This window comes from Plodia interpunctella, chromosome 4 (assembly GCF_027563975.2).
Source record: "Plodia interpunctella isolate USDA-ARS_2022_Savannah chromosome 4, ilPloInte3.2, whole genome shotgun sequence".
In the NCBI taxonomy this organism is placed as follows: Eukaryota; Metazoa; Arthropoda; class Insecta; order Lepidoptera; family Pyralidae; genus Plodia; species Plodia interpunctella.
The window spans coordinates 11,642,258-11,666,573 of record NC_071297.1 but is presented as its reverse complement, the minus strand read 5'-3'; the positions used below and the strand labels follow the sequence as shown (position 1 = coordinate 11,666,573).

Sequence of the window (24,316 nt, the reverse complement as noted above, 5' to 3'; positions counted from 1 at the left end):
TCAATCAATAGGCATGTCTGATTAAAATATTGTCACGTTTAATGTATGTTTCAAATTTCGGTAAAGTTTGGAAATGCCCACTTATTAATTAGCATTCATTAACTCTGCACTGATTAGGGTTTTCTATTTGTAACGTACATGGCAGTGTCTGTTTTTGTAGTAATCATTAATTATCGCGGTGATATTTCTGGAACTGTCATCGCACGAGCACGATGCAGCGAGGTGGAATTAAAGTTCAAAGACCGAAGGCCGAGATGAAGCGCGGAGGCCCACCTCTATTCAAGTCAGATGATTGTAAATATGTACACAAATCCAATGTTTGATGTTGGGACGCGACCATCGCGATCTCCAAATGCCAGTGGGACACAAATAAACGGCTCGGCCGAACGATTTCTCTTCGCCGTCGACAGACAACATAGCAGTTTTCATTAACGAGTTGAAGACACGTTGCTGGCACTCACCCGATCAATGGGCGAGCTGTCATTCTGGCGAGCGAGTGCTCATCGATTCGGCGTCGCCGTCCTATGTGCCCGATAGAAAGCCGGGTTGGCGTCCAGTTAAATCATACAGACGCGTAAACGAGGTCGAAATGGAAAACGCACACACTTCACTGCACTAACGGCACTAAAGGACGGGTCGCGAGCTTTGGTGGGTGAACACAGGGCGCGAACACTGTAGTATCACACGGAACGGCTCAGGCTGTTTCGCGGTACGATTTATTACGATTTACAAGCTAGTTGCATTGTATGGAGTGCGCGTGTTAAGTGGCGGCCGCGTACTAGAATAGCTGTAGCACTGGTTGGCTTCGGGCGCGGGGCGGTCGGGCCACAGGTTCGGGTGGCGTCGGGCGCCTTCGCCGGAACTCGGCTCAATGGAAATAATTACGCGCTGTGACGTCACGCGGCCCCTCCGCTGGCGCACGCCGCCTCTCTCGCTCGCGCCCCGGCTTGCCTTGCTTCCCCGCGCCCCTCGCTCCGGCTCCCGCCCTACTCGGTGCATGTGTTCTGATTCGGTTCATTGTTCCGCTCATATTTTATTTATCTCCCTTTTAAGAATCGAGTTGACAATAGTTTTAGATTTTATTTGTGGATTAAGCCGAGGTGTATGAACAAAATCTTTTACATGCACGGTCATGCTCTGGCCAAGTCCAATTTCAGTGCCTAACATATTGTGCACGACAACCTATCATTGTATTTAGGTTTGTGTATATTTTTTAATTAGTTACATATAATCAGATAACAAGTAAATAATTTTGATAATTTGCTCCTACTATATACGTTTATGTTTTTGCCCTGTGACATGGTTAAATTTTCTAAGCGGACATTCGATCCTAAATACAGACATTGTTAAAACGTCAGGAAAATAAAAATAATATATTTTTTGTACAATAAGTTATTTGGGACCTTACGCCTCTGGTCGTTATCAGCGTCTGTTATCGGTAAACCAGTCGGATATTTATAATCTGCGGAACCCTGCAGATGGCGGACGCGCTTCCTGCCGAACCCACTGTTTGGGTTCACCATGGCGTGCCATGGCCGACAATTCACTCCAAGTTTCTATATTCCTCAGCTTACAAAGCATTGCGTAGTTGCTTTGGATATTCGGGATTTTAGATAGAACTAAATTACAAATAAATTTGTACCACAAAAACTCACAGCCAAAATACAAAGTAATAAATACACGTAGAAAGACTCATAAATACAATTTTATATGTGATCGTGCCCTTGTGTCATAGTGGATCACACGAATCAGATTACCATACAAAGAATTTTTCATATCTGACTGATAGTCACCCTCTATACTCATATGGCCCAGACACATGTCAGGAAAATGGGCTTAGACAGAGCCCCGAGGCGCCACTAGTAGAAAACAATTGTAGCCCATCAAACGGTTATTACCGCGCGTAAAACTGGCTTCGGGTGCTTGCACCGACTTGGATTGCCACACGACTAGTCGTTACACAATGTTGCACTAATCTAACTTCGCGATGCTTTAGTGCAACTGTTTATTTAGGCCAAAAATAAAAATACATTCTAAACTATAAGTCTGATTTCTATTTCTGTGTAAGACACTACTTTGTGTCCCAAATCTGGTCCACGGGCGAATAATTTCCTCGCGGACTCGAAGTGGATGATTATTCATATGAACTTTGTTAAGTTAAGCAGAGATAAAAAAAAATACTCCATTGTATTCATCTGACAATAAAGCTACCGCATCCGATTTCTATAGCCGTGCTATGTGTGGGTGTAGCGAATTGAATGCTTTACATAGGACACAAGGTGATATGACCATAACAGCTCAGATAAAGGTAAAATTATTAGATAAAATATTGAATTTAATGATTAATTTAATATTTTTGAGTATTATTATTAACTATAATAATAATTCCCCGAAGATGTATAGATGTAAAGAAGATGGTCAGTAAAATGCCATTCCAATTTCTAGATGTCCCAATAAATTAGATTAGTGTAGTCTAAATCAAATCAAATCGTTTATTAAAAAAATAGATCTTCACAGGCACTTTTTCACGTGAAAATTTATATTAAATAGTAATTTCTCACAAGCTACAAACTACTGGCACTGTTGAGAAAAAATGCCGAAAGAAACTGATTTGAACAGTGTTGGTCCCTATCATGCCAGAAGGGCTTACCATTATTGTGTCTTACATTATTTCTATGTATGACAACTGTAAGTAACGTCTCGCACGATCGGATGACATGCTATGAATCATCTTGTTTGTGATCAACGTCGATGAGTAATTTAATGTATGTGGCAAATAACTACATATCGAGATTTATCTTTTAATAAGTTTCTCGAATAGATAAGAATTTGCGAATATATTTTTCCATAATGGACTAGTTTCATTTAGATTATTATATAGTGTTTTAAGATAGTAGGAAAAGACTTAGACGTAATTAAATTCATACAAGTTAAAATATCAATATTGCTTATGTGAGTATCGCTTGTATTGTGTTTATGAGTATACGGAGCCTACCATACCACCTCAAAGTCTACATCGGCTCTGTCTAACCGGGAACGTATATCTCGTTTTCTCGTTTTCTTTAGAGTTATTTGTAAAATGAAATCATGGTAGTACTTATTTATTGAGTACTAATATATATGTGCGCGTATTCCTAATTGGGCTATTAAAATTAATTATTTGCGAATAAGTTTGTTCGCCAAACTGCGTAGTTACATAGTTCAGTTGTTACACAAAACCCACTTTAACAACTGCATGAAACATTGAAGTAGGCTGGCTCGAGACTCGACGGTACGTACACCTACAGATTTAGGACATTTTGATGAAATGAATTCTTATTTATCATATCAGAGTATCAGACAACGAACAGATAAGCGACAGATAACGGCTGATATTGCCGGAAAATGGCATCTCTTAAATAAAGGAATGACGTTTAAGCTATTGAAATTATTTCGAATTTTCCGGAATTGTTTATTTTTGTTTGTAATTTTTTTTTAATCAAATCTTTTCATAGATTTTTATGTTTTCAAATATTGTCCCCTCCTGTTGGCTTTATGTATCTCTCCATGATCTCGTTAGAAGATAGCATAGCGAAGACCGATGTGTGCACCAGTAATGTACTTACATTTGATTGCATGGTGTCGCGCCGGGACGCCCTACTGTGGCGCCCTATCACACACAGTTTTATGATACGAAAGGCATTTCATACAAACAATTAGATCTTTTGAAACCCAAAGTCTAAAACCTTCGGTGTTTCTATACTATAGTGATGAAGCACGAGCCCAACGGGCGCCCAGTTGTTTGCAGGCACATGCTCATGCTGAAGTGCTGCTTGAAATCTAGTGATATTGATAAATGCCCCTACATTTTGTTAGTTCCGTATACTTCTCCTTAATATTTTATAAATCGTAATGTATGTGTAAACGCACGTTGTAGATCAAGCCATATTGTTCGCAGACTTCGCTATGCAACAATCAAATGATATGTCTTTGTGAATATATTGCGCGGAGGTTGATTGCTGTCTCCGGCTTCCAGGGCTGCCTGATGATAGAAATGGAAATCCTGTTGATAGCACCTCAAATTTTAACTTAGATTCACGAGAAATACAACAAGAGTGGGTTGTACCAGTCAACTTTGACGAAAACTTTAACCTGCGCCGCCATCGTTTAGATATATTGGCGTACTTTGCGTTGACTGGTGTAACCCACTCTTAAAGTTTTGTTTGGTTATGCCTTTAAACCTACAAGAACTAGTAATTTCAAGGTGTTGCCGGGTCTCGTCATTTAGTAAGCCTTGTTTTTTATGTCACGGCGCCATCGTTCGCCAAAACTATGATTTTGCCCATGTCAAGGATGAGAATAACACGGTATAGTAAAAAGGATGTAGAAAAATATTTAAACGTTATAATATCAATACTGATACACCTTGCTCGTCGCCTTGTCATTTTGACATTGATGGTACTGATGGAAGGTGGCCACAGGAACTCTTCAATACCAGATATTACAAAAAAATTGTTAAGGTTTCAAAAGTAATGCTTGATGATGTAGCCTGGTATGGTGGTAACCCTAGATCACTCGCCAGTGGCGTGATGGCTGGAGACAAATCAATGCTCCTCTTACGTCAAGCGTTACTCATCACATCTTATCACCAGTCGAGGGGGCGCATTCCGCCAGGGGAACAGTCTTGCTAATGTTTATTTATATCCTCTCAAGGCCTGTTCAGCGGACTTGATCAGTGTTCATGATCTGTCAACAACCATTGATGATTTCAATTGCAATTGTTGCTTATGTCAATTGATGCTTTATTTTATAAGACATTAATACTCGTAACATTGACGCAGTTTACACTTTAAATACCAATGAATTACTATTGCTTAATTGTAATTTCTAAATTGTCGATTTGTTCTTTGTTATTTTGCAACTTTCAATGATCATGAGATGAATGAAACATGAACAATTATCTGTTATTGATTAAAAATTTTGGGAACTTCTCAGCCTCTCAGATTCGCATTCGACAGTCTTATAATTATAAAGCCTTTATTGAATTGTTTATTAGGATAAACAATCCTACATTAATTATTATAGTCTTGGAAAAATAAAATTTAATGAAATAAAATAAAGTTTAAATATTAAAATAATTTATTTTATTTAAGTATTTACCACAATTACCACATAACATTTAATGATTAGAATTATATTAATTATTGATTATAAATAAATAAAATTCAAATTAACCAATGAAAAAATATGCATGCATTTAAAATAATAATTCAATTTTAACCATTTTACAAAAATCAAAATTTAAATTCTTTATTAACATAAAAAAATACTGAGCACCTACTCTTATGCACAGTAATATTGCACTCGTACATCCACAGCTGGTGTTTTGCACCACGCATAAACAAAGAGTTCACGCTCGCTTGCCAGAGATACGAGTATATTTTGAGACACTTTATACTTGTATCAGACGTTTTATGTATTATTGATGTGATGTTGTTTTATTGGCTTTACTACGAGGCGCCCAATGTTATAAACGCGAGAACTTATGAGCATAAATAGCGAAATCTTTCGACGAAATAAGATCGTGGAATTGTAAAAATTGTAAAAAGCAATAAATAATTTGAATTTGGTATGGTATGAGATTCAGTACACACTGGAGGAACAGAACAGGGCTGGTACCATATGATGTATAGTAGTAGAAGTACTACTATCAGTAGCTACCATCTGTTAGGATCTTGTTTTATATTTTTATATTAATTGGGACACACATTTGACAGACTTCGTGGCGGAAAAAAATTCAGAGTAACAACCTTATTAAAATTAAAAAATAATAAATCTACTTTGTGTTGGCAGCAACACCATCGGTCATAAGCAAACTTTTGTATTGTTACCCCAGGGTGCAATATTGCAGTTTGTGCCAGAAACCGTCACATTTTCGCCAGTTTACACCGGATTTTTCTCCATCGTGTTTAATGTTTACGTTATGACCGTCCTTCACTGCGCCACGCGCTCCACCTGGCGACTCGATGTTTGTTTTCAAATCTTTCACGTTCAATGTCAGTTTGTATTGCAGAGGTTAAACAACAACAGGCGTTACATTATGATGTCTTTGTTTACTTATATTGTTTGTTTTTTTTTCTCAATTAGTAACTCTTTGCTAACAAAAATAAATAGTCATTACAAATATTTGTAACTAGAGAAACAATGGAATTCATGACATGTGTTGTCCCGGGTATAAAGTACAAGCAGTAAAAAAAGTCCAAACTGTAGCTTGCCAAACAACAATGATGTTGTTTCTATAAATAATTTTGCATGGTATGAGCCATGCAAAATTGATAGAAATGAATGGCATAAATTAAATTCGTATAAGATGTTCTTATTTAATTTACTGAAATAAATGTCCATTTCAATCAGGTGTACGCGTCGCCGTCCCGCCGCAAGATGGACACGAAGGGAGAGGGTGAAGAGATGACCTACCCACATATCTGCTTCATGGTGGACAACTTTGATGAGGTGAGCTCACTGTCATTGCGTCTGGTTATTGCATGATTTTTAGCTAACAGGCAGGGTCAATGCCCAATGAAAAAAAAAAGTTTTTATTGCAATAAGATTTTTTCAGCTACGTTCAGTACGTAAAGTCGATTAGCTGGCTGTCGAATATAACGTTCAACTGGCCAAATCCGTAATGTAAATTAATGTCTAAATGGCGGGTCATTGTTGGAATATTAAAACTTCATAATAATAGTACGCACAATTATGAGCTTCTGAGATTAGACTTGCACATCTAGAGGAAAACATATGAATTGATAATTTTTCCTATTTCGAATTATGTTGTCATTTAGATACTGGTTTTTACCCATGGTGGTTTCGAATGTGACCGAAGAAGTGCGTTAAGTTACTAAAAGTAGTGAGTAATTACGTTATTATTATCACTGGCTTAAACTGCCCGCGGGTTGCCCTGACAGTAACCATATAACGAATACGGGCAAAGCTTGCTAATCTCCTTGAAAATCACAACGCAGCTTAGAGGCGAATTACCTGGGCTTGGGTCCTCGCTCCGTTGGGGTAGGGCAGTTACGGGTCGATAGGCGACCATACGAGATGTGACAGAGGCAAATCCCGTTGAGGTATTAGCCGGGTCTGACCTCATGCTCACACACGTGACACACGTGTGTTGTGTATTTGGGCAAATAAATTATAATGTACTTCCAAAATTGGATGTGATGATTGTTACGCGAAGTCTATACTGGAAATATTTTGATCCTGATTGTTTGAAGCCACGCTGAAGCCCTGGATGCTAGCTAGTAAATGTGTTTTTCCGATTTTAACAAAATAATGTAATTGATTAAGCGAGATGTATCTACGAAGAGGGATATAACACTGTAATTAAATTAACCTTCATCCCAGCATTCCGAAGCAATTCGAAGCGACATGTCGTCCCGCGGGAGCCGGGACGTAGATTGGTAACCAATTGACGGAACTAGCCGTGTCAGATGCCAATCAGTGGTCATTGGACAGACGCTATCTCGGTGTTTTGTTCCATAATGCTGATAAATGAGGCCGTGAGTTTCAAGGCGGAATTCATGACATTGAATTTACGTTGTCAGTTATAGAAAAATGATTCTCATGTACAGTTGAACTGTTCTTGACTGTTCTTGACTTATTTTGTGGAACTTGGGACGGATCTTCATATGGTTTTGTAATAAATAGTGTAACCGCTAGATACAAATATGTATGTACAATAATAATCGACAACATCTTGCTAAAGTTGACGCTTATTCTAACAAACCATTATTGGACGTACGAGTAAGACATAATACTATTTGCTTTTCGGTGAGTGTTAAAATATCAGGCAAATGACAATATTTTTATCGGCATAATAGATATCGGCAATTTCATCACGCACCACAGCGCATGGAAGGTCGCGCTAATTATTTCGATCTTATATTTATAGACGACCTAGACCGAGACGAGACCTAGCCTCATCGCGTCAGTGAAAGTAAGCATCGACGTCCCTGCATCGCAACTGTAGAAAGCAGTGTCGGTTTGAAGTGCGGGCACTAAGCAAATGGGGCCTCTCAATGCGTTAAAACAGTAATGACATGAATCAGGTCTTATCTTTCTAAAAAAAGATTTCTGTTATTATTTTATTTTTTGTGACTGCTGGACTAGCTGCGGAATATAGCTAAGAATCTATAATTATATTTTGGCTTGTAGTAAATTACCTGAAATTATATCCAAAAGCGTAGCACTCAGAACTAGCTGTTAGTACGCATGGATAGTTCAACACCGGTAGATAGAAAGCCAAGAGCGATTGTCGGTAATCGGTAATCTTCGGGAAACTATCGACATCACAAGGACACACATAAACCGACCTATTTGTAATGCAAATGCTTAAAATTATGTTGCAACCATGAACATTGTAATGATAAAATTATATGAATTATTGTCGTCGAGTTAACTGTAGAATTATGTTGGTTGAGTCTATTGTGTATAGATAATGGTGAAGATTCAGGTTCTGCCAAGGTTTATGCACAAATTACTTGCAATTATCTGTCGCGGACGAAACAATTTGAGCACAGCACATCACTCCACTCAAAATAGTAGTTATTACCGCCACGTAGAGCTCAATGTCGGCTAACTCGGTATCAGGCGGGTGCGCTATCTACCGCGGATTGGCAGCAGAACGAATATAAGTCAAACGTAATTTTGATATTGTACTAGTCATAGTTTGTTGCTTCGCTCTCATATTTTCCTTTCAAGGCGAATATTAAATAATTAATTAATTAAGGCATTCAAATACTATGTGCGCCCTGTATAACTGATGGACAAACACGTCGTTAGGTGAAGCCATATAATGACTGCAAATTCTTTATCAAGTAGTTTTATCGTAGTTAAATATGGGTTAGAAGCTCAATAGACTACATAGCGATTGGACTAGATCACTGTTAAACTAATCTCAATTTAGCTATAATCGCGAATTGACTAAATCGAAATTGGACGAGGTCTCACTTGGTCTACTTTTATGCCATACAGTCAGATAGATATATTGACAGGGAAAATTTTATATTAACTTCTTCTTCTTCATATCAAATGAACGAGTAATTAGGGCTCATAACCGTAATTTTGCTTTAGTTACGGTATTGGATCCAATTACTCAATCGTCTAATCAAGGTACAAACACAATGCATCGGTCTCTTTCAAGCCACGTGAGCAGGCGCCGTTGAAATGTGCCATTTGTATTGTTCACGGTAATACCTCGTAAACCCGTTTTATTGTTTGGTTTTATCGAGCTATGATGTTCATTAAATAACCATTTCGATAAGCATCAAAGCCGATTTCGATTCGACCATTTTTATCACCTGCGATTAATTGCGCTACCTTAATTAATCATACTACTTTTACTTCTATGGTAATAGATTTTGTTTTATAAGCTTCTTGACCTTACTGTTATTGTATAAGCAAAATGTTGATGCCAAGAGCCTGTTAAAGTTTGATTCCGTGTTCCACTTTTGTTAAATATCAGATTGTTACAACTTAATCGTCACCAAAAGCTTATTAATTTTTAATAACAAAAGAACCCGTCTTGTTCGACCTTCAAGGTGCTATGCATGCAAGAGGTCTCGAGGTCAACTCGTGGTCATTTCACCCGAAACTCATTTGTCTTTTTTATGCAATTAAGCGAGAAAATAAACATATAGTAGCCTGTATACTCTGGTGAAACTAAAGGCATCGTTGAGGAACACTCTGATTGAGAATAAAAGTTTCATAAATGAAAGAGACTTTATGTAATAATACTAAAATGTGAATCCGAGAACAGAGAGGTGTGACAAATACTCCAAATTTCATAGACAAGAGCTTAACACTTAATACGAAAAAGAAATAGCAGAGCTTCGCTTCTGTTAGAATTTTGGTGTACAAATAACCCTAATGTGTTAATCCAAGTCATATGCTTATACTTAGATTTAAGAGAGCTAGAGAAGTAATAAATTTAAGTACAATCGTTCAAACTTACATATTTTCCGTACGTTTGACCGTACGCAAAACTTTTTATTCAAACTGTAAGTGGGCGTGTTGTTGACAAATGAAGTGCGTGTGGTAGGTCGCAAACGCAACTAGAATACGCTGGCCGATCTAGACAGCGCGTGTCAAACGTAAACATTACCTTGAAATGCGGCGTGCAAATAGCAGCTGTTGTATTTCGTCAGGTCGTGTTGATAAAACATAACGTTCTCATAGGTAACAATGAGTTGGGAAGATAGGCGGGGCGCGTGCGGGTCGCTGGAGCAGATGTAGGTCGCCGCCAGGGTTGATAGCTGCTATAATGTGCTAGAATATATGAATCTCAAAAATATATACACTTTTATCTCTAATCTGCGTGCATACACATAGAGGTTGCATGCAGGCTTTAATCCACTTTATGATCCGAAAAATAAAATTGTTATATCGTTCGTTGGATTCAGTGAGAGCATCATCATCATCATAAACTTTTTCATTTTGGTATATTATGAGCGATATAAAGCGAAGTAGCGTTAAAATTGTTGCACAATGTTAGCGATCGTTATAATCTGTGAACCCTAGTCTGAGGCGGCCATACGAGCGTGGAAACGGTCGGGATCGTTGGAATGGCTCCAGTTGGCCCAATTATTTCGCGCTCGCCGCCACGGTCCAGCTATCTCGCCTTTCCCATACAATGGTTATCTTGTACGGTTTGCTTATATATATCACGACAGGTCTATCAAAAAGGAGGTCAACACTTTTACTTTTAAAATCTCTCGCCTGTGTGGAAATTTTATACTTCGTGATTGCCGTTTCTTATCTTTTTTTCAGAATTGATATTGGGGTAAAAGATGTCTGATATCTGTTTGTGAGCGTTACGCCGAAGCTCATAGCCTCAGGTACAATGCAACGAAGAGAGAATTTTTAATATTTAAGTGTAAGGGCAGGGAATATTCGGTGGTTCCACCTGTCCTAGTTGCAGGCACACCTCTAAAGCGAGTTTCGCAGTTCAAGTGCCTGGGGCACTAGGCAACGGACACGCTGAGCGACGATCTGGACATGGATCGGGAGCGCAGGGCGCTGTCTGTCAGATGTAACATGTTGGCCCGTAGATTTGCTAAATGTACTCAAAGTGTTTAGGACATACTGCCAGGTGTTTTACACTTGCGGTTATAGACCGCAATTATACACAGAAGGCACACAGGCTGAGGGCGCTGTTGGGGTTACCGAGACACTGTTCCGCATCGGGAATGTTTGCAGATGTGCGGGTGGATACCTTCCAAGCCATAGTGCGAAGGATAGCCTCTCTGATGCGGAGAGTGGATGCTAGCCCCAGCAGCCTTCTCTCTGTTATTGCTGGAAGGGTGGACGGGCCCATACTCAAACACTGGACCCAGATTCATTTAAATAAGTTACTAACATAGTCTTAAGAACATTGTTACTAACATTCACTATGGATAATGTCCGAAATTAAGAAATTATTATATTATAAAAGTATAATGTACTTATTTGATGTTTTTTCTCGAATCTTTATTTCGTTCAATAAATAAATTTATGACTATTAAATTTTGGCTTACAATTCTACCAAATCAGTCTTTAATACGGAAACGTTTACTTTCACATTTATACTAACAACAAGATATTTTTGGGCTATTATACGTATAAGTTTTCTCAGATGAGTTGGCTGGCAAAAATCACTTCATCAAAATTAAATATAGTAATGACTACTGACAAGTGATAGTGGCTTCTCTGCCAACTTGTGGGCTTCGTCACGATATGTTTACTGGCGTGCGAATGACTCACCCACATGGATGCCCCAGTACCAGTCACTAGGTGCCCCGTAATCTTCTATGACGTTCTGTGACATTAACATTTGCGTGACTAACATGCGCATACTAGAAAAATGCGTGTGAGTAAATAGTTTATTTCCACGTTCAAAATAATATGATCGAATTCTCCGCTATTTATTTATGAATGTTTTAGTTTTCAATTTTACCTTAGACAAAGATAAATCTATACAAGATGTGAATTTACATTGTATTCCGATTACCGAGCTACTTTACAGTTTGGAAAATTTTGTCAGAAAATTCTTTAAAATTTCCTGTCTCACATATTGAACTCATTATTATTTTCAAATAACATTAATCTTTATATCCCAACATTAATTCACTAGCGACACTAATTTAAGCGCGTTAATTGTACTTTCAGAAACTAGCGAACAATTTAAATTGCAAATTAGTTTACAATGAGCAATGTTGTTTTTGTTATCCGCCATTTGTTGGCGTTTGGGCAAAAACTGGCTGTCCTTGTCTCGGGTTGGCTTCGAGACTGTTCTTATCTATCCAATAAATAACAAGTTGATAACTGCGCCGGCGACGCGACCAACCTTGTGTGTGATACGAGAGGAATTGTTGAGAGAAACTATAAACATAGTTTTGCAGCTAGTCCGCGCCTGTCCCGGCTCCTACTCTTATTACGCGTAATTTAAAATCAATTAATTTATCAATTTGTTTCTTTGGTGAGGTATTTTCCGTTTGTGTCTATGAATGTTCCTCATTGATGTAAAGGTGAGGTGTGAGATATTTGTTGTTGTCTATATCGTCATGGTAAATAAAACATGTAGATCTAAACATTTATCTAACACGAGAACTGGAAGTTCTCATGTTTACACAATATAATGATTATGATTGTCTGGATCAGATGACGTTAATATGTATGTTTGACTTACAGAAATAAGGCTTTGGACGATGATATGCATGATATCTTTACATATCATAAAAATAAGTGCCCTTGTAGCGTCTGTCTGTATATGAACGCGTTGATCTCAAAAACAACCGAACAGATTTTTTACTGTTTTGACTAATAGTGTGATTTCTGAGAAAGGTATAATTACATTTATAATTTACTAGCGGCCCGTCCCGGCTTTGCTCCAGTAAAAACATTATTTAATTTTAAAATAATACCCCTAAACCTTCCCCAGGAATCACTTTATCTATTCTTAAGACAGTCAGATGCGGTAGAGGACTTTGTATTATAATGTGTAAGGTTATGATTTTAACATAGAGAAGCTGGGCTTTTGTAAATACAACTAGCAGCCCGTCGCAGTTCTCTATGGTATTAAAATACCATGTAATTATGAATTTGTTTTTAATATTTTGTAATAATAAAAATATTGTTATTTTTTAAACATATTGTTAGAAGTCATTAAAACAACACGTGTTTAACATGTGTTTTGTGCAAATGGTTTATGAACAAAGCAATTCAGGTTCATATAATATCTATATAATGACGGCCGGCCGACGGAGGCGCTCGCGCATGACTCTGCGAGATCCTTGAATCCTGACCACAGATACTATACACACAATTACATAATTCAATTTCGAACCATATCGCAATGACAGAAGGTTGGTTTTTGCGAATTCTTCAACACGTATGCTAGTAATTCAATATCGTGTTGCAACCTCGTCATCTCGTATGCGTGTGAATGATGTATGATTTTGATATGTATCTAAGATGTTCATTGCTAGAGTTCGAGCCCTGAGATGCTCTGGGGTCCAAGTTGGATGTTTTCAAGTAAAATTCAGGATTCAATATATATGAATTTTATTTATAACAAACCTAGAAGTTTTTTTTAATTTATTGTTGAAGTTTTATGCGTATTTATAAAATCTCACCGTGGAAGAGTATTGTTATTTCGAAACATATTCAGCGAGGTGAAAATGCCATTGAAATATTTTTTTAAATCATGCATATTCACTATTGTATTTATAACAATAATATACAATTTTACGATCATACAGTGATGAAAAATAAATATAGTTGAGAGGACAAAATTATTTCGATGTTGTATGTGTTTAATTTTGTTAAATATTGTTATTTAAAAAATGGCTATCTGCATTCGATTATCATCTCGTTATGGTCCTGGCTCTAAAAGGCTGCTAAGTTCATCAATGTCAGGTCAATCAGGTCTAATGTATGTAAACCGACCCGAATGAATCAAATTCCGTAGTATGTATAGTAACGGAGTCTTGACTATAAGGAACTCATCATTAATCTTTCGGTCTCCTCGGCTTTAATTTTGTATTAAAAAATAAAAAACTATACTTTCAACTCAATAAATAGCCAAACTGATGGCCATCGAAATTCTATTTCATTTAGCCCCTAATCAATCAACATCAAAGTTTAAAACACGTCCTGGCTGAATTTTGAAAGCATGTGGTCAATCTGTATGAATATTTCCGTTAGGTTCGAGTTTATTTATAACGCTGATAACGCACGAACTTCTAGATAAGGTCTATGGCGGACATGTACACTGATATTATTGGTAATTCTCACAGCTATGACATCAATCAATACATAATAAAATTTAAGAAAGGTAATATTTGTACATTGGATATTTTTTAAAATTCTTCATGGAATATACTTAGTTACTGATATAGATGACGAAAATATAGTATTGGAAATTTTTGTCTGCCTGTCTGTCTGTCTGTCTGAACGCGCATCAATCGAAATCTACTGAACCGATTTGCTTGAAATTTGGTATGTAGGTACCTTATATACCGGGTTAACATCTTAGATACATTTCAAAATATTACAACAGTAGCGACGCCTTCACCTGGCCACTTAAGTTTGTTTTTTCCTCATATATAACCCGACCAGACAGTTAAGTGGGCTTTAGCAGTACATTGTTTTATTTCGATTTAGAGAAGGGGTTTTCAAAACCATGTTCAATCGTAACAACTATTCAGGTATTTATGTATTGTCTTTCCATTCCAGGAAAAAAAAAACCTCAAGGTAATATTGACAGGTATAAAACGAGTTCTTTTTTACGATTCTGATGCTGAATAAAAAACGACGTAACTCGAGTTTATTTCCACTCTGTTTAAATGTGCAAATAAATAGAATGCAGCCATCACGAGCGTCCCCAATAAAAAGCAGTCGAGCGTCAATGTCACATAGGGATGCTTAGCTGAAAATGAGATTTATTTCAATTGCAGGCTTTTTTTTGCCACTCAGACGTATATGATTGGAGAAGGTTTTGAATTAATTGCTATCATTCTAAAATTAAAAATTCACGATTAGTAAAATCGTGAATTTACTAATCGTGAATTCATTTAAATCCAGAATTGAATCAGAATAGTAATGAGTAACGTTTTGTACAGGTATTCTGCGACATCGTGGTAAGGGATGGCGAGATGGTCTGCGTGGAGCTGGCAGCCCGCGGGCGCGGCTGTTCAGCTCAGGCCGTCATCTTCCTCGGCTCCATCCGCTACGACGCTTTGGCTGCTGTATACGACTCCAGGGTGAGGAATCAGTCAAAGTATTTTTCATGTTTCATACTCGGAAAGTAGTATACGTTTGATCCGAGGTGTGGACGTGGAATCCCACCGAAATTTGAAAATGAAAAGTAGAGTATTTGATGCGGTTGAAAGTAATCAATTGCAACTAGCGACGTCTAGTCTCGATGTTTTCAAAAATGCACGAAAATATTATCTAAAACTGCTTTTCTGTATTGTGTTGACCCAAAACTTCGCATCTTTGTGGAACATTACACATCTGTATAGCGCTACAGATTATGTTAGATAAAGCACTACTATCACTGACAAAATACTGGTAAAGAAGCCTCATAAAAGAAATGCTGAGTCTTTTAAGAAAGAGAAGTTACATTTGCTTGCCGCAGCTGTGTGAATGGCCTGACCTGTGTGATGCTTTTGGCTGCATTCTTAGGCTAAATTTATGAGGACCAATGTGGCCAATACATTGTTCGGAAGTTTTTGTTGCTGTATGAAACATTGTTGTTGTCATTGTTGGGGTGGAAGGAAGTACAACTAGAAATAGGGGGTTTTGGAAAGAACAGACATATTGCGCCAGCTGCAGATACTCGTAATATAATGAGATAAGGGACATGGTGATGAGGAAACCTTGCGGTTTCTATGGACATTACCACACTATGGAAGTAAAAAGCTTTTTACTGTGCATGTTTCTGCCGATTAGTATTGTCTATTTATTATTAACCTTAAACTTTGTTCTTTTAGGTGACGTGTTTTATGAATCATTCACACGACTATCGATGTCGTGTCATTATCATTGTAAATATCATTATTGAGTATCGTCGTATTATGGTATTAATTATATTCTATTATCTCATGGAAGCATTCTACAGTACAATATTATTTATTTTAATTAATACCTAAATAATAACTGAAACTATTTTCCTCAATTACAATTGATATGTAAAGCAGTACCTAGTATTCCCGACAAGAAATAAAAATACCAAAGTACGACAAATACACAATATTACATAATTATTTACGTTTAATTTTTTGTTACACATTACTACCTAAAAATGATTTCCTTATTTCTAAAATATGTTTTATGCTATAAAAATTACTTTAGACACGTCTGTAGAGTTAACGAATATTTGAAGAGTTCATGTCTCAATTATTTCATAAAATAAATGATTGAGAGTTCTTTGATCTGGCGGTCATTGTCGTCAAAAATGTTCATTCAATGAAGATATTCGTCTCACTTGGGAGAACGTTAGAAGATGGAGACGCGACATTTTTGCGCACCGGTAGGTACTTTCTCCGGAACGTGAGCTATGGCTATCTGCTGTCTAATATCGCGCGATACGCTATCTGTCAAAGTCGAAAGGCATGCGTCGACACCATATCACTGATTTTATTGTTGTGAACGGTATGTGCAGATTTCCAAATTCAAATTTTGACTTATTTTTAACACGACTTCCAAAAAAAGGAGAAGGTTACATGTTCAGGTGTGTATTTGTTTTATAAATTAAGTTTTCACATGCAATAGAATTTAAATTCTATTTGGTGCTCAAATTACAAAAGTCAGATAAGAACACAGCTCGTAGAAAATATTTCCTCCATCTCGTAGACAGGCTCTAAGAAATGGTAGAAAATCACGTATTATTATTGTATGTACAGATGTACAGGTGCATAAAATCTAAAGGTATACAAGTATTTATGTGTTATTATTACATCCTGCGCGTTAAGAGTGCGATCACTTGTAAATAACATTGTAGTAATTGCAATACTAAGCTGCTGTGGGCTAGTGCGTGGCGGGCCACGTGACCGCAGTCGCTCAATCTAATGATAGGACACGATATCGACACAACCTTATGGCTGTGTCGATAATACGGATCCTATCATATATTTATATATGTGGGCATTACTAGCTGCGTCCCGCGGCTCTGCTATTGTCGGAATTGCGAGATATAAGAAGTCTGTAATTTATATCAATCCCAACTCTACGACTACATTTTTCCTCTCAAGAGGTTAGGGCGTGTTTGAGATAACAAATATTAAAACTTTATAATAATATAGTACTGTATGTACATAAGTATTTCATTTAATTTTATTAGTATTAAAATTTATTTTGCGAGCTAATCAGATTCATGGTTCATCATCACGTACTTGAAATAAAATTAGAGAAATATGTTTAATTGGTGAATACATTTTGAATTTTATTTGCTGAGAAACATTGAATTTCAAGATTCTAATATTTTTCTTTAGTATCATCGCTATGTACCTATTTTCACTTGGTCATTGTAGGTAACAGACAGATCATTAAATATGTACTGAGCACGTGTGGCTGCTGAGGTTCAACATTACAGTCTCGTGGTTTTGATTCAATATAAATAAACTGCAAACTACAATAAAATAATCGAGTTAAGATCTTTGAATGAATCCAGTGAATAACCATGAATTTTACTAATAAACACAATGATTATGAAGTCGGAAAGTACGCCTGATTGTGTGTTACATCATTAACTGGTGCGGGACGCTCCATTAACTTATTTATTTATGAGTGCGCACGCACTGGTAGGTATTTCAATCATTTGTTATCAGGTGTTGACCAAAATTCCAAGCAAAAGCTACTTGTAGGACGGCTGTTTGCGTGTTTCGTTACCCTGCATGGACCTCTATAGCGTGGTAAAAAAGCGAGTTTGCTATGAATTTGGTTTGGTTTGTGGGTTGACCGTACTTAAAAAAAATTGTATAACACTGGAAACACTGCTGTAGTTCCGGTTAAATGAACCATATACCGCGGCTGGCTATGTCGGCTTGGCCTTATAGTATCTGGCATTGTGTATGCAAAGGGAAGTAATGGCTGATATTTCTGTCTTTCGTTCGCATTAATTTCTACTATAATATTCAATTCAATTCAAATCATTTATTGCTTTTTACATTGCATACAGTAAGGTAATTCAGTAATTTAGTCACCTCAGTCATTATAATCTAGGTGAGCACAATGTATACCATGTCGGGCATTGCAATTTAAAATATAAATGAGATTAAAATCAAGAATTTCAGATTTCAGAATTACGAAATTAAAAATATGAAAATAAAATATCAGGTTACTAATTTATTCCCCGTTTTCTCGCTGCTTAATGTTTAATTTTTTATGAACCCTCAAAGACTAGTTCAAGCTAAGTACCTACTGAAATCATAACGTCATCCATAAACATTACATCCTTGAAAAATAGAAATTGATATAGTGGTTTTTTTATACGTTATCTTTGTGCTTATCTAAATTTAATTATACTATTTATCTATTAAACCCGAGTCAGTCGTATATAATTTTTATCACCGTTCGATGTCGCCTCCGTTATCAACGCTGGTAAATAGAAATTCCATGAACAACTCTTTATGTACTTTCACCTGGTGTTGCTGTTTCAAATGTTGCAAGTTGGCTTCATCGTTTCCGATTGCATTGGAGTGTCACTGTAATGATAATGTATGAGAACTAAATAAAAATAAAATACGCGTCACGGCTATACTATCGATCTCTTAGAAGCAGCACTCGGATCACAATCATAACCTGTTTTGATATACCTTTTGACTATGTATGTACATTATGTACTTTTATATATTATTAGAAAAAAAAAGACATTGTAAGAAACAATAATGGTAAGCCGATCATGGCATGATAGGGACCAACACTGTTCAAATCAGTTTCTTTCGGCATTTCTTCTCAGCAGTGGTCGTTCCGAATTCGTGCCAGTAGTTTGTAACTTGTGAGAAATAACTATAAATATAAAAATTGACGAGAAAAATTGCCTGTGAAGATCTAATTTCTGAATAAATGATTTGAATTTGAAGACCTCCTGTCGTCAAGAAAAACCATTACAATTTTTTTTGTTTCTCTTGATCGCTGAAGTCGCTGCAAGCCTAACAAGCAAGCCGCCTTTTAATGCTTAATAAATGTTATCAGAACGTACCGCGTACGTACCGCTAATCGGGTAGAAGTGACCAAATTGTTCGGTTGCCGGATTCGAGTTTGCGCGTCAAGGTCGCTGACTCCATTTTTAATTCATTTTATCAATTACTAGCGTTTGCACGTAGCTCTGCCCACGTGAATTTCCCATGATAACACGGCCTCGCAGCAGAAGCTTCGGCCGTGTTTTTTCCGGGATGAATCCTATGTAATTGTCCATAACTAAATGTACTTATGCAACATTACAAGAAGATTGGTTGAGTAGATGAAGCGTGGAGAGATAACAAATTAACAAAGTCATATTCGCATGTATAATATTAGTTAGGATTAGAATTGTTAAGAGGACTTGACTGAATTGCTCACAATCTGTTATTATAGTGTTCTGTGAACAAAACGTTTTCGAAATTGAATAACCATAAGTTCTGCGTATAGCCCTTGTATAAAATGAAAAATTCTACTATCTTTATCCGTGTAGAAAATTTTACCGAAATCATTACAATAGACGCACATGATCCATACATGTGGCAAGTAGGATACGATTATTATTTAGTTTTAGCGTCCATATCATGGGGCCAAAGGATGCTTCTGCTTTTTGACGCGTTGACGCATTTAGCGTCAAAAATTAAACCCTGATAACATAATTGATATGTTCCAAGCATTAACCGGATTTAAATTCTTAACTAATCTGGCTTTAGCAACTATTTATTGATGTCAGTACCTAATATAACATTTCCACGTCGAACTGTAAAAGATAATTTTAGAAAATCCATGAATGGAGACGGTGATGGCGGCCAGGCTAGACGCTCGACCTAAGTCTGAAAAAGCGGGGTTCGTATCCGGCTTGTCCTGACACCTAGAAATGCTGTGCGTGCCAACTAGAAATAGAAACTCAATTGTGAACCGTGGTTGGTTCCTACTGTTTAAATGGCGCATTTCTTGTCAGAAGCTGTTGTTCCGAAATGCCGGTATTTTTTAGCTTTTTGTGAAATCCATACATGTTCCGCTTTCACGGTTAAACAACTGGACCGATTTTGAAGAATTTTGGTATGCATGAAGTTAAAGCCCCCGTCCAAACATAGACATGTACAAGTATAACAACTCTGAAGTGTGTGAGCTATCCTTGTTATATGTGTATCACTCGCAATCTTTGTGTACGGTTTTATGTTTATTTGCAAGTTTATGCCTCACTAACTATAGAACGTGTTTTAACGATTTTTTCCCTATTTTGGCTCTATGACGTAATATCCTCTAGCGGTGGTCTGATACGATTCGGCTGACCTCAGCCCACCCACACTTCCTCATTGTCTACATCTAGAGGCATCATGTTATTACCAATTTTAAAAAATCTAAGTTTTCCTTTTTTTGTTTTGTTTTCAGAGCTATTTTTATAGGTTCTTATAAAATCTTTGAGACCTTATTGTAAGGTAAATAAATATAGCGTGGATCTTGTCAGTTTATATTTCTGTTGTAAACTGACCAATGTAACCGTATATACATAAACCCAACTATAAAGTATCAGTAGACACAACAACATTGCGTAAATTAATTTGTCTGTAATCTCTTTATCGCACATAAAAAATACATACAGATTACAATGACAAGTCTGCCTTTGTATATTATATTTTTTGTATATTGTACGTTACAAAGACGGACTTATCCCGGAAAGTTAATTTAGTATTTCTTTGTTTCAGTACTTATATGTAAATAAATACAAACATAAATGATACTGTGCTTGTGCAACAAGGCTAAAGACAAGAAGATACAGTCATAGTTATCGTCTACAATAAGCCGTATTTTCAAAAGTCGAGACTCCATCACGCCATGACACTGGTAGTACCTAAATTGATTTTAGTAGTTAGACCATTATTAGTTTAGTAATATGGGGCCTTTATTCCTGTATTTTATGCCGACTCATAAATTATAGTTTATGAATTAGAAAACTTCGTGTGGGCGTAGTCTTTATGGATTCAGCGAGTGTATGAGTGCCAAGTTTCAGCTTTCAACCTCTTAGCTACCTTTAATTTGTCTTAAAAGTTACTATTTCATGAAAATATGGCTTAGAATAATATAGATACAATAAAAAGGCGATACTCAACGGCCATCGGACTAGTATCGCGAGTCCGATGGACAAACACAGAAACGGACACAACACACCCAACAATGCAGACAATATCTGTGAATCACAGAAATATTTTTTTTCTGTGTTTCTTTTATTGAGATAAGATATAATAAGATAATACAATCGGTGCATTTTATGCCGAATTATCATTTATATTTATTTAAGCTGACTAAGTTTATAGCGGAATATCCCTGAAAACATAAAATGTATACTGAGCACGCTTGACTCATAGTTTAGAGCTGCGTCAATTTTCTCATTGCGGTGGTTTCCGTGCGTGTTTTGGCCGAGCATTTTCCTTGTGTGACATGATCTTAAATTAAAATATACAAGTTTATGTAACCATATTTTTAATCGCCTGATAGTCATTTTATTCTATAATATTTCATGTATAGTCAACCGCATGCCAAGCTGCCCTGAATCGACTTTTATGCGGCTAGCGGTGATTTTTTAATGAATTCAGGTAGTGTGGTCGACTGTACGTAAGAGTGAGACTATTTATTTATTGGATTTAGTTCTGATACATTTTTCTGTCCCAATGATGGGCACAGGACTCCTTATATTTTTTACATTCGGCCGTTGCTCTGTCAAAATTTTCCAGGTCTTATGTAAGTAGGTAATCCAAGTTATAAGAACCTGTGCGATATTCAACAAACGTTGTGAAGAGCGACGATGTCTCAGCTTGGGAATTAAGGCGAACGTTCTAGAACCCTAGATCGCTAATGAGGAGGGAAACCTCAAGACTAACCGCGCCGAGTCGAGTTAGCGAGAGTAGGGTAACAAGCGCTGGAGTTATAGTGTACAATGTGAGACTAAAGTCGTTATTTAAAGTTTCCGATTTTAGTTTTCTTGGTTGCTTTACAGCACTTTAGTCTTTTCCGTTTATTTCTGTCGTTTTACTAACTCTGGCTTTTTTTTTTCTTACTCACGAAATTCATCTCTCTCTAAGATTCTATCATTCTCTCATTATTCTTCTTCCCTGTTAAACTAATCATGTTGAAATTAAGAAGAATTTTTCTTTCTTTCTCCTTTTGTAATCTGATAGCGTAGATATATCCGTTATAAAACAAATAGAAAGAGAACAATTGTCTAATTTTATACCAATTTCTTTCGATAGCGTGAGCTATAAATATATAAAGTGACAGTAATATGAGTAGTGTCCAATTCAACTGTCTCACGAGAAAAAGTGACAGAAATAACATTTAATCGTGGGAATTACTCCAGGCAGTCGTGCTGATTGGTTCTTAAATAGACCAGAAAGGGGATCAAACACGTATGGATTGTCAGAAAAAACGAATTCTCACGGGAGTTAACATTTTTCGTCGCCTTTTGTGCTCGCAGGTAGACGACGGTAATTAACTCTGTCATTTACACAATGCCTAACTTTACGACTGCGAATGAGTGATGGAAAATGCCATTGAGTGGGACGAACTTGAGGAAGCGGAATGAGCATATAATTACTTTGTGTCTTGGAAACATTAAGGTTGCCCTATGGACCCCCATGTAATGACTACTGAGCCCGGTAATCCTTTTTCTTTAAATCCGTCAGAACATTTTATACCGTATTATTTATTGCCATACCGAAAGTGCTAACTTATTGCCTTGGAAGTCGGCGGTAGATTTAGTTTTAAGTAACATTTTGACGTCACATTGATGTGTATCATCCTAATTTGAATAGAGAATTTTGAATTGAATTCTTAAAAGTCAAATTTTTGAAGAATCACTAACTTTACTAAGTACTGGTATAGTATTAGATTGATATCAGCCATACCATACGAGTACATGGGTAAGTGTAACAATGACGTCACGCCGCCCACGCTAGCGCCCACCGGGTTGCGACCCCGATCAGCTTTGTCTGCGATGTCATCTTGATACTGGTGTGACGTGCTGTACACCTGGACCCAATAATAAAGTTCCAATGTATGTCACGGATAACTGTTGCAATTAAAAAATAAAACCCTAAACGAAGATCAAAATGAAATTATGGAAGTTGCAATCCTTTGCATTTGAAAAAAAAGACATTGCATAGTAAGTATTAACTATTTATTATTAACTTTGTCGCAATCACGGGCAAATGAGTTCCATAAGGAAAATCGTTAGCCTGTTCGATGCCACAGATAATGCTGTATTAGTGACGTCGTATTCGTCCTCACAAATTAGCCGTATCGATAAGCTAATGAATTTTTTTAGAAAATATCTCTATTGTACTACTTAGAACATAATGCATATCAAGCCTTATCCACCATGGCCCACATTCGGTTCAAATTATAATGCAGCAGATGTCAAACGTTGGTCTAATTCGGAGTGCGGATATTACCGGTGCTGCTATTTTTATCCGCTACTTAATTGTCGCCTTAATCACCCATTGTTTACCCTTTGACATGCTTTAGGGCTGTCAAAAATATAAATTTAAACCTTACTGCAAAGTGTTAGGTTATGTTTTGAATTAACATTGATGTGTATTTGTTTGTGGCAGTGAAGTGGATGTAAATTCGCATGTGGCGACGCTGCGACGGAGACTTGTTGATATCCCTCCCCCCTTTGCCCTAACCACTCTCCTTTCCCCTCTCAGACTCCGTCAGAGGTTACGTTCGAACAAATCGATCACTCATAACCTACAGTTCCGATTGCGATGACAGATTGGGGTCGACCATTGTTGACTTGTAGTTAGTCTTTTGAATAAATAAATAAATAGACATTTAATAGTTAAGTAGGATTTTGAACTCCTGGGCCAGATTTCACAGATATTTGTCTGCGGTTCTGAGTATATTGTACTAGTTAGTTTGTGCGTTCCCGACAGAAATGTTTCAGGTTGTTCTAGTGATAATGTTAATTCGCTATAAATATTACAATTGTAATTTAAGTCATGATATAAAATTACTTGATCACTTCAGTATTATGTTACTAGTACCTACCTAACTATATCAGATTATGCATAATGTTACTCTAAACACAAACCTAGGAAATAGCTATATTAATATC

The 24,316-nt window shown here is 36.8% G+C and overlaps 2 protein-coding genes across 6 annotated transcripts in view; one reads left to right on the top strand and one right to left on the bottom strand.

Annotated features, from left to right (window-relative positions):
- Positions 1–24,316, bottom strand: part of LOC128669136 (phosphatidylcholine:ceramide cholinephosphotransferase 2-like) — an 82,908-nt gene that overhangs the window by 5,098 nt on the left and 53,494 nt on the right. Inside the window, exon 1 of one of the 3 annotated variants that reach the window (XM_053743666.2) lies at positions 462–866. The exons of 1 other annotated variant lie outside the window; for it this stretch is intronic. The gene's annotated coding sequence lies outside the window, so the exon portion shown is untranslated. Of the gene's footprint in view, positions 1–138; positions 369–461; positions 867–24,316 lie in introns of those variants that run through there. One more of the 3 variants, XM_053743667.2, reaches the window with a different exon arrangement.
- LOC128669135 (uncharacterized protein) overlaps positions 1–24,316 on the top strand; it is a 36,790-nt gene that overhangs the window by 8,265 nt on the left and 4,209 nt on the right. For 2 of the 3 annotated variants that reach the window (XM_053743660.2, XM_053743662.2), the window contains exons 4-5: positions 6,394–6,492; positions 15,141–15,281. In XM_053743660.2, the coding sequence (XP_053599635.1) occupies positions 6,394–6,492; positions 15,141–15,281 (240 nt within the window). Of the gene's footprint in view, positions 1–6,393; positions 6,493–12,371; positions 12,546–15,140; positions 15,282–24,316 lie in introns of those variants that run through there. The other variant, XM_053743661.2, reaches the window with a different exon arrangement.